Source organism: Hippoglossus stenolepis, chromosome 5 (assembly GCF_022539355.2).
Source record: "Hippoglossus stenolepis isolate QCI-W04-F060 chromosome 5, HSTE1.2, whole genome shotgun sequence".
In the NCBI taxonomy this organism is placed as follows: Eukaryota; Metazoa; Chordata; class Actinopteri; order Pleuronectiformes; family Pleuronectidae; genus Hippoglossus; species Hippoglossus stenolepis.
In genome coordinates, this window is record NC_061487.1 from 28314290 (window position 1) to 28325415 (window position 11126).

Sequence of the window (11126 nt, forward strand, 5' to 3'; positions counted from 1 at the left end):
GTTACTGTCAGGGACCAGGCCCCGCCCCCTCTGGTGCATCACTGTGGCGGTCATTGCAAAGAAGGTGAAGATGAAGAGGATGAAGGTTTGTCCTTCAGTCATCAGGAACCTGTCAGGAACACAGGGAGAGTTCAGTCGTTTTCTGAGGTCGTGATAAATCAACTTCCTGCTGGAAGCTTGACATCAGTCGTTGTTTGACAATTTAAAGGTTTGTCTTTTCCTCGTCCACTTTTAAAAACTACAGATGACATTTATTCATTATTCATTCATCATCTGTCTCTTCAGGCTGTGAAGTTGCTGCTGCTCAACTTTAAAGATGCCAAGTGTGAAATTAGAAAAATGTCTGTGGCTGTTTAAACAATTAATAATAATAATAATAATAATAATAATAATTATAATAATGCTGCTGCACTTGCTGCCTGATGGAACAGAAGCGACACCCTCTGGTTACACGAGCAGCAGTAAAGCAGTCTGACCAGTAGTAGGTGGCGTTTGGAACGAGTAGCGTCCAGGCTGCTGGGGTCATCCTGTCCGCCTGCGTCCTGTGGCAGAAACATCCACTGAAGAAGAACAGGAGGACGAGGAACAGAGGAACATACCTGGAGAACAGACTGTTAGGACTTCTCTTCTCATTTCATTATGAACTGAGACAGTGGAAACACGTGATCATGTCTCACGTTGTGTGTAAATTATCTGTGAAGTGAACTTCAGAAGGATTTCAGATGCTCTCACCACATCAGGTGACCCAGAGTGTCGTCGTAATGAAACAGGAGCTCGAAAACATCCATCTGCAGAATAAAAAGACTTCTGTCACGTTCATGGAGCCGAGCTGCCGACCTACAGAGACACAGATGTTCCAGATGGGACCTCACGATGACTCCATCTTAGTTTTTAATGATCTTTTTTTTCATATCTCTATCTTCATCGCTTCCTTTTGGCAGCGCCACGTGCATGCGTGAACGTGAATGGTCACGTGATGTGTTTCCAGGCGTGTAATGTAAACTGAGATTGTTTCCAGTAGGTGGCGCTATGTCTATGTGAGTTACAACAACTTCCTGTTCATTGCGGAACATTGAAATTCACCATGTTGCCACGGAGACGACGTTTGATAAAAGTTAACAATTTTCACAACAAATCATCATCCAGCTCTTCCTGATGACATCATCGAGTCTGATCCGGTACCCACCAATGAGGAGGGTCTGAGCTCCTTCATGACCGGGTTCTCTCTGACTGACAGGTGCAGCTCGTAGCCAATCAACACGAGCCGACGACTGATGGAGTCGGCCACCAGGTGGAAGCTGGTTCCCATGACGACGGCGATGATGCCGAGGTGGACGACCGGGAGGGGCAGGATCCTGGGACTGCGCTCGAGCATCTGCGATGGAGAACAGATGCTGTGGTGGCGATCTGAGAAACGTGTTAACGTGTTCTGTACGACGTGTTCTGTGTGACGTGTTCTGTGTGACGTGTTCTGTACGACGTGTTCTGTGTGACGTGTTCTGTGTCACGTGTTCTGTGTGACGTGTTCTGTGTGACGTGTTCTGTGTGACGTGTTCTGTGTGACGTGTTCTGTGCGACGTGTTCTGTGTGACGTGTTCTGTGTGACGTGTTCTGTGCGACGTGTTCTGTGTCACGTGTTCTGTACGACGTGTTCTGTGTCACGTGTTCTGTGTGACGTGTTCTGTGTCACGTGTTCTGTACGAGTGTTCTGTGTGACGTGTTCTGTACGGCGTGTTCTGTGTGACGTGTTCTGTGTAACGTGTTCTGTGTCACGTGTTCTGTGTCACGTGTTCTGTGTGACGTGTTCTGTGTGACGTGTTCTGTGACGTGTTCTGTGTGAGCGTGTTCTGTGTGACGTGTTCTGTGTGACGTGTTCTTGTGACGTGTTCTGTGCGACGTGTTCTGTGTGACGTGTTCTGTGTCACGTGTTCTGTGTGACGTGTTCTGTGTGACGTGTTCTGTGTGACGTGTTCTGTGTGACGTGTTCTGTGTGACGTGTTCTGTGTCACGTGTTCTGTGTGACGTGTTCTGTGTGACGTGTTCTGTGTGACGTGTTCTGTGTGACGTGTTCTGTGTGACGTGTTCTGTGTGACGTGTTCTGTGTCACGTGTTCTGTGTGACGTGTTCTGTGTGACGTGTTCTGTGTCACGTGTTCTGAATGACGTGTTCTGTGTCACGTGTTCTGTGTCACGTGTTCTGTGTCACGTGTTCTGATGCAGTTACTTTGAGCAGGATGAGCGGAGCTGTGACATTGTAGAGAATGTGGAGAACCTCTGCTGCCCCAGGACGGTTCAGAGGAAACAGGTTCGCTGGGAGGACGAGCTGCCAAAAGAAAACATTTAGTTTTCAATTCAATTTAATATTTTTATTTTTGCTTTATTTCTTATTAAGACTATAACTCCAGTTATGATTTTGATTGATTTCAGTGTTTCCCTACTGATAAGTATTGATAAAGACAGTGACTGTAAAGGAAAGACGGACGACACAATACAGGCGCCGCCATGTTGTGCTGATGACAGTTGGGTTTGGAGTTAATCAGTCGAGAAACGAAACGTGGAAATCAGAAACTGATCTCATGAAGCTTTAACTTCAAATCGCATATGGTTCAGTTTGAAGTGAAAACAAAAAATAACCAAAACCAAAATAGAAAAGTTTGACTTCTTCATCTTGAGGATGAATTATCATCACTAAAGAATGATCCTGTCATTGTCCTGTTACCATGACAACAGGTCGGCCCACGTCCAGGACCCAGTTCTGGACGGTGAAGCTGAGCCAGAGGTCCAGGTGGAACCGAGGCTTCGGCAGAACCGTCTCTGCAGAACTCGCCGAGCGACTGCAGAACACAAAGAAAAGCACAGGTGTGTTTTAAATGAGGCGCCATCAGGCTCCGGACCAATCCACAGGCCCCGCCCACGACATATAAACAGGGAAACATCACAGGGAGCATGATGAGAGGGGAGGAGCTTTAAACAACAAGGACACAGTCCTGAGGGCGGTGGATGTACTGACTCAGCACTGACTCAGCACTGACTCAGCACTGACTCAGCACTGACTCATCTGACAAACATATCTAACATATCATATAACAAATAACATATAACATATCTAACATACTATCACCACAACTAAACTCAACGACCCCATCAACGTCTACATGTCACATTCTACATTTGTGCATTGATGAAGAAACACGGAAAATACACTGAATGTTCCAAAATTAAATCAAACTTAAAACAAAATTTGAAGAACCACATATGATTGTGCTGTTCTCAAAACTTTACTCCAGAAAATTTGATTTTTTGATCTGAGAACTTTTACGGTTACAGTTACAGCTGTTTGCCAGTAGGTGGTGCTGAAGCCCCCTCGTCCGTCCAGCGTCTGTGAACGAAGCCTGAATAATCTCGTGAATCAGTTTCATCTGAGTTTTCACCTCAGAGGGACAGAGGGACAAAGTGACACTGAACCTGGGTTTTCACCTCAGAGGGACAGAGGGACAGAGGGACAGAGGGACAGAGAGACACTGAACCTGAGTTTTCACCTCAGAGGGACAGAGGGACAGAGGGACAGAGGGACACTGAACCTGAGTTTTCACCTCAGAGGGACAGAGGGACAGAGGGACAAAGTGACACTGAACCTGAGTTTTCACCTCAGAGGGACAGAGGACAGAGGACACTGAACCTGAGTTTTCACCTCAGAGGGACAGAGGGACAAAGGGACACTGAACCTGGGTTTTCACCTCAGAGGGACAGAGAGACACTGAACCTGAGTTTTCACCTCAGAGGGACAGAGGGACAGAGGGACACTGAACCTGAGTTTTCACCTCAGAGGGACAGAGTGACACTGAACCTGAGTTTTCACCTCAGAGGGACAGAGAGACACTGAACCTGAGTTTTCACCTCAGAGGGACAGAGGGACACTGAACCTGAGTTTTCACCTCAGAGGGACAGAGGGACAGAGGGACACTGAACCTGAGTTTTCACCTCAGAGGACAGAGGGACACTGAACCTGAGTTTTCACCTCAGAGGGACAGAGGGACACTGAACCTGAGTTTTCACCTCAGAGGGACAGAGGGACAAAGTGACACTGAACCTGAGTTTTCACCTCAGAGGGACAGAGAGACACTGAACCTGGGTTTTCACCTCAGAGGGACAGAGAGACACTGAACCTGAGTTTTCACCTCAGAGGGACAGAGGGACACTGAACCTGGGTTTCACCTCAGAGGGACAGAGAGACACTGAACCTGGGTTTTCACCTCAGAGGGACAGAGAGACACTGAACCTGAGTTTTCACCTCAGAGGGACAGAGGGACACTGAACCTGAGTTTTCACCTCAGAGGGACAGAGAGACACTGAACCTGAGTTTTCACCTCAGAGGGACAGAGGGACAAAGTGACACTGAACCTGAGTTTTCACCTCAGAGGGACAGAGGGACAGAGAGACACTGAACCTGAGTTTTCACCTCAGAGGGACAGAGGGACACTGAACCTGAGTTTTCACCTCAGAGGGACAGAGGGACACTGAACCTGAGTTTTCACCTCAGAGGGACAGAGAGACACTGAACCTGGGTTTTCACCTCAGAGGGACAGAGGGACAGAGAGACACTGAACCTGAGTTTTCACCTCAGAGGGACAGAGAGACACTGAACCTGGGTTTTCACCTCAGAGGACAGAGGGACAGAGAGACACTGAACCTGAGTTTTCACCTCAGAGGACAGAGGGACACTGAACCTGAGTTGTCACCTCAGAGGGACAGAGGGACACTGAACCTGGGTTTTCACCCAAGAGGGACAGAGGGACAGAGGGACAGAGAGACACTGAACCTGGGTTTTCACCTCAGAGGACAGAGGGACAGAGGGACAGAGAGACACTGAACCTGAGTTTTCACCTCAGAGGGACAGAGGGACACTGAACCTGAGTTTTCACCTCAGAGGGACAGAGGGACAGAGGGACACTGAACGAGCTGTAGGAAACGTTAAAGGTCTCAGAGCTTCAGGAGGTTTTACTGGAACAGTCAATCGAAGGTGGGATTAACTGTGAACAAGTCGTTTCACAAACCTGCAGATGAACCTCGCTGCACGCAGACCTGAGCTCGGCCTCTTCCTGACGGACGGCTGCATGTCTTCAGCTGCTTGTCTTCAGCTGCTTGTCTAATTAAAATACTCACAGTGTCTACCTGCCTCCGGGAAATCAATCACAGCTCATGTAAATCCTTTTCTTGAATTTATAATGTTTTCTCCACTTTTCCTTCCAGCGTTGAAGACGACGTCTCACGACTGGAATAATTTCATCATGATTCAAACTGCAGGTTTATCTGATAATCTGATAATCTGTGTGAGCCTCCTCCCATTGTTTGGTGACACATCTGGTTTCAGATTAAACCAGTTAGAAGCTTATGCTCCAGCTGAGGGTGAATACCTGTAGAACATGTTTTCATCTGAACAGAAACTGGGTCACAGGAGAAACGAGTGAAAAGACTGTGATCACGTGACAGTTTGTTCCGATCTGTTCAAATGGAAATAAGATCCCACAGTTTCTCTGTAGAGTCGCTGTTTACCTCACTTTCACAGAGACTGAACTGAACAGCCCCACACCTCTGTTCACGATATATAACATGTATATATAACATGATATATAACATGATATATAACATGATATATAACATGATATATAACATGATATATAACACTATACACTGTACTCTGTAATGCACTGGTTCCCAAACTAGGGGTCAGGGCCCCCTGGGAGGTCTCAAGACACAGAGGGGGGGGGGGGGTTATGAAATGATTTCCAATGGTAAAATCCAAATTAAAACCAATTTAAAAAAACATATTTTCGTTATAATTGTTTCAAAAGTCAAAAATTATTCAAATAACAATTTGAATTATGAATAAAATATGATTGTCAGTAACTCTGTGATTTTCTTTGTCCCCGTATGACCTGAGGTGATTATGACAGATCCAGGATCAGTTGCAGGTATGTTGGATACATCACAGCAGGTTCCTTCAGATCCATTTGGTTCAGATCAGTATCCTCAGGCTCTGGCTCTTCGGGGCTCGGGGCTGTACAGTCTGTACAGTTTGTACAGTTTGTACAGTTTGTTGACTTTATTCGTGCGTGTATTTATGCTCTTGTTGTTGTGTTGTGCTCTTTTAGTTGTGTCCGGTGAAACAGTGACTCTTGTTCAGGGGGCGGAACTGAAGCAGCACTCAGTTGCAGTCGGAGGTATTTCCCCGGTGGACTGGAGCTTCCGGTGCATGACGAGCTAGCGGAAGGTGAAAGTGTTCGTGTTCGAGTCCGTGTTTGAATCTCTCGCGTCGTTCGGACCTTTCCCTCGGACACGTGAGCAGAGGACGAGTCTTCAGAGCCGGACACGATGCTTCGCTCGTATTTCACCCGCAGCGGGAAACTGTCCGTTCTAATCAAGCTAACGTGCTAGCGTTAGCATTGAGCTAACCGGCTAGCCCGTTCAGCTGGTGCTCAGCGTCCGGAGACAGACCCTCAGGACCCGGACTCAGCGCCGCAGGTCCCCCCTCCACCCGCCGGCTCCTCAGCGTTTCTCTCGCGGCTGTCAGGGCAGCACATCCCCGTTTCATGTGAGCTCGGGGTCGGTGTCGACAGTTTAATGGGAGGCGGGTTGTTTTGGAGGAGTGGACACTGCGGCCGTCAGCTGCGAGGAAAGCGGGGCTCCGGGCTCCCCGCCCCGCTCACATGGAGTCTCTGGCCGATTACGTGTACAAGGCAGCCAGCGAGGGTCGAGTCCTGACCCTGGCCGCGCTGCTGCTCAACCACTCCGAGGCGGAGACCCGCTTCCTGCTCGGCTACGTGACCCAGGTGTCCGGACAGAGATCCACCCCCCTCATCATCGCTGCCCGGAACGGACACGACAAAGTGGTCCGGCTGCTCCTGGACCACTACCGGGTGGACACGGAGCAGACCGGCACGGTTCGGTTTGACGGGTAAGAGCCGGCACGAGTAACGTTTCCTCCCGGTGGAGTTCAGATCATTCATTTATTACCAACACAAATGCTTTTATTGTGATATACCCACCAGCTAGGAAGTATAATGACCATTAAACAGATGTTTCCTACGGGACAGGAAATGAAGCCTGATTGGTTAGTGGGCCTGGACCTTCAGAGTCTGATTATTTTAGAATAATCTTCAACCAGTGAAACTTGTGAGTCATGTTTGAGTTTTGAGTGCGTGGACCTGGAGAAGAGCGTCCACCATCACAGGATGAGACAAGAGAAGAGAAACCTGTCCAACTGGGACTGTCTCGCGTGTCTCTGATCTGTCGTAACCTTCTGTCTCTCTCTGTTTCACAGCTACGTCATAGATGGAGCTACAGCTCTGTGGTGTGCGTCCGGAGCCGGACATTTTGATGTGGTGCGCCTGCTGGTGACTCACCAGGCTAACGTCAACCACACCACCATCACTAACTCCACCCCGCTGCGGGCCGCCTGCTTCGATGGCCGTCTGGACATCGTCCGGTACCTGGTGGAACACAATGCGGACATCAGCATCACTAACAAGTACAACAACACCTGCCTGATGATCGCCTCCTACAAAGGGCACGCGGACGTAGTCAAATTCCTGCTGGAGCAAGGGGCAAACCCAAACGCTAAGGCGCACTGCGGCGCCACCGCCCTGCACTTTGCAGCAGAGGCGGGACATCTGGACATAGTGAAAGAGCTGGTGCGCTGCCAGGCAGCCATGGTGGTGAACGGACATGGCATGACGCCGCTGAAGGTCGCTGCAGAAAGCTGTAAAGCTGATGTTGTGGAGCTGCTGCTGGCGCACGCCGACTGTGACCCCAGCAGCCGCATCGAGGCCCTGGAGCTGCTGGGCGCCTCGTTCGCCAATGACAGGGAGAACTACGACATCCAGAAGACGTACCACTACCTGCACACGGCCATGATGCAGCGGTACCACAACCCAGAAAACATTATCGCCAAAGAGCTGTTGCCACCCATCGAGGCCTACGGGGGGCGTAGCGAGTGCCAGACGCCACGAGACCTGGAGACCATCAGGGTGGACCGGGACGCCCTGCACATGGAGGGGCTGATGATCCGGGAGCGAATCCTGGGCTCGGACAATATTGACGTGTCACACCCCATCATCTACCGCGGCGCTGTGTACGCTGACAACATGGAGTTTGACCAGTGCATCAAACTGTGGCTTCATGCGCTTCGCCTGCGGCAGAAAGGAAACCGCAACACACACAAGGACCTGCTGCGCTTCGCCCAGGTCTTCTCCCAGATGGTGCACCTGAAGGAGCAGGTGACGGCCTCAGGCGTGGAGCAGGTGTTGAGCTGTAGCGTGTTGGAGATTCAGCGCAGCATGACTCGAGTGGAGGCGGCGGCCGAGTCGGAGCTGCCGCAGGCCCTGGACAATTACGAGTCAAATGTTTTCACCTTCCTGTACCTGGCCTGCATCTCCACCAAAACCAGCTGCAGCGACGCCGAGCGCGCCCACATCAACAAGCACATCTACAACCTGATCCAGCTGGACCCGCGGTCACGAGAGGGCTCCTCGCTGCTGCACCTCGCCATCAGCTCCACCACGCCGGTCGACGACTTCCACACCAACGACGTCTGCAGCTTCCCCAACGCCCAGGTCACCAAGCTGCTGCTGGACTGCGGCGCACAGGTCAACGCCATTGACCACGAGGGCAACACCCCGCTCCATGTTATTGTCCAGTACAACCGGCCAATCAGCGACTTCCTCACGCTTCACGCCATTATCATCAACCTGGTGGAGGCTGGCGCGCACACAGACATGACCAACAAGCAGAAGAAGACGCCGCTGGACAAGAGCACCACGGGCGTCTCGGAGATCCTGCTGAAAACGCAGATGAAGATGAGCCTCAAGTGCCTGGCGGCGCGCGCCGTCCGGCAGCACCAGATCACGTACCGCAACCAGATCCCCAAGACGCTGGAGGAGTTCGTGGAGTTCCATTGAAACCGAACAGACGCTTTGTGCTTTTTAAAGAGTTTATAATTTTCTAACGAATCCAAACGGTGCTGAGGACGATGGTTCAGTGCTAAAAGTTTTTGAGCATTTTTATAAATTAAAAAAAGTAGTTTTTTCTATTTTAAGTATTAATTGCTAAATACCAGCAGCCACAGTTTGTTCTGCCTGCGTCTCTGCAGCTCTCTGAAGGAACAGACCGGCGGCGGCGAGCGCAGGCGGAGGACAGCGCCACGTTTGTTTTGCCTTATTTCCGTGGCGACGCTGACTCTGAGCGTGAAGTGTGTAGGAGACACGATGAGACGTAATGAATGAATGAGCCAAGAGACGACCGACCTCAGCTGCTTCCTGTATCACGTGATTTATTTTAATATGAAGAGTTTTGTCACGTGGATTAAACTGATCAGGTTTTTACTTCGTTCTATTTTAAAAGGTTGTTTTAAAGGGTTAGTTTGGGAACATTTATGGGTGAAAATATTTTTCTCTCTTGGTTTGTTTAAATTATCTATGTGGCCTAAAGTATGTGTAGCCCCCCCCCTCACTGGTTTCACGTGTGTTGCAGTTTGAAAGGAAGCAGTGTCGTCATCACAGGCTCAGTGTGTCTGGAATCAAATCATCTGACGTGTTGTTAATCATCATGTGACCTGTCGGACGCGTGTTTGGAGCGTGTCCAGTTTAAACTGGTTCGGTTTTCAAAGCCAGTGACTTCAAGGTTAAATCTTTGTGGTTTGAAGAAACTGGATTTTAAACCCATGGTTCAGTGTTTTTTCTCGGGGCTGTGCTCATGTCCACATACTTTTGGCCATAACGATTCCCCGTGATTTATAAATTGTGAACCAGATCTTTCCAGAACATTGTGCCTGTAGATCGAAGACTTTAAATAAAGATGGACGACATGGACGCTCTTGTGGTGATGTCTCCAAGTAACTGATTCAAACCAAACTGATCAGAAACATCAGTGAGAGAAGAACGACCTGAAACGACAGAAACATCTTTACAAACATTGATTTAACGTCTACTTTGATTTTAAATTTGGTCCATGTCCCAACTGCTAACATGGAGGAGGTGTATGACCAGTACTGCAGCCAGCCACTAGGGGCTGATCAAGATGATTTGGCTTCACTTCTAGGGAGCTGTCATGTCGTCCATCTTTATTTAGTCTATGCTGAAGATCTTTGTAAACTGAGGGATGTTTTTATTTTTTAATTTATCGTTGAAGTCGTAGAAGTCACATGGTTTACATGTCCCCTGTTCTGCTGGAGCTTTATCCTCAGCTTGGTTTTCTTCACTTTTTCTGTAAATCAAATATGAAGAGGTTTTTGGTGTCTGGGTCCTGGTCCCTCAGGGTCTGGGTCCCTTAGTGTCCTGGTCCCTCAGGGTCCGGGTCCCTTAGTGTCCGGGTCCCTCAGGGTCCTGAACCCTCAGGGTCCGGGTCCCTTAGTGTCCTGGTCCCTCAGGGTCCTGGTCTCTTAGGCTCTGGTCCCTCAGGGTCCGGGTCCCTTAGTGTCCTGTTCCCTCAGGGTCCGGGTCCCTTAGTGTCCTGGTCCCTCAGGGTCCTGGTCTCTTAGGCTCTGGTCCTCAGGGTCCGGGTCCCTCAGGGTCCTGAACCCTCAGGGTCCGGGTCCCTTAGTGTCCTGTTCCCTCAGGGTCCGGGTCCCTTAGTGTCCTGTTCCCTCAGGGTCCTGGTCTCTTAGGCTCTGGTCCCTCAGGGTCCGGGTCCCTTAGTGTCCTGTTCCCTCAGGGTCCTGGTCTCTTAGGCTCTGGTCCTCGGGTCTGGGTCCCTTAGTGTCCTGTTCCCTCAGGGTCCTGGTCTCTTAGGCTCTGGTCCCTCAGGGTCCGGGCCCGGCTGCCAAAGGTCTTAGTGTCTGCCTGTCTAAACCTTGAGATTGGTGCTTGATAACAATTTACAAATCCCTCTTTGCTTCAGAATGCTAACATAGGAGCTGCTGCTGTTTCTGTGAATGAGTCTTGGGGCATAAAGCATGAGTTTTACTATCAATGGATCTGTGCAGTATTTTCTCACATTGTTTCATCTGTAAAATGTCAAAGGGTAAAAAACATCTGAGTTTTGAAATGTGTGACACGAGACAATCAGAGAAGTTAACTTGAGAACCTGAATGAATTAATAAAACACAGAACTCTAACGTATGAATCACAACAG

General features: G+C 49.5%; 2 protein-coding genes across 2 annotated transcripts in view; one reads left to right on the forward strand and one right to left on the reverse strand.

Annotated features, from left to right (window-relative positions):
- Positions 1 to 5495, reverse strand: part of cln6b (CLN6 transmembrane ER protein b) — an 8166-nt gene extending 2671 nt beyond the window's left edge. Inside the window, exons 1-7 of the mRNA XM_035156366.2 lie at positions 5054 to 5495; positions 2719 to 2833; positions 2224 to 2322; positions 1187 to 1375; positions 733 to 788; positions 477 to 599; positions 1 to 109 (exon numbers count right to left, since the gene is read on the reverse strand). The exon at positions 1 to 109 is cut by the window's left edge and continues 20 nt beyond it. Of these exons, the coding sequence (XP_035012257.2) occupies positions 1 to 109; positions 477 to 599; positions 733 to 788; positions 1187 to 1375; positions 2224 to 2322; positions 2719 to 2833; positions 5054 to 5115 (753 nt within the window). The 5' untranslated portion in view covers positions 5116 to 5495. The remainder of the gene's footprint in view (positions 110 to 476; positions 600 to 732; positions 789 to 1186; positions 1376 to 2223; positions 2323 to 2718; positions 2834 to 5053) is intronic.
- Positions 5496 to 6152: 657 nt separating this feature from the next.
- fem1b (fem-1 homolog b) lies at positions 6153 to 10964 on the forward strand. The gene is made up of 2 exons (XM_035156365.2): positions 6153 to 6954; positions 7321 to 10964. Exons 1-2 carry the CDS (start codon positions 6707 to 6709, stop codon positions 8954 to 8956), a joined length of 1884 nt encoding a protein of 627 aa, XP_035012256.1. The 5' UTR covers positions 6153 to 6706; the 3' UTR covers positions 8957 to 10964.
- The last annotated feature ends 162 nt before the right edge of the window (positions 10965 to 11126 follow it).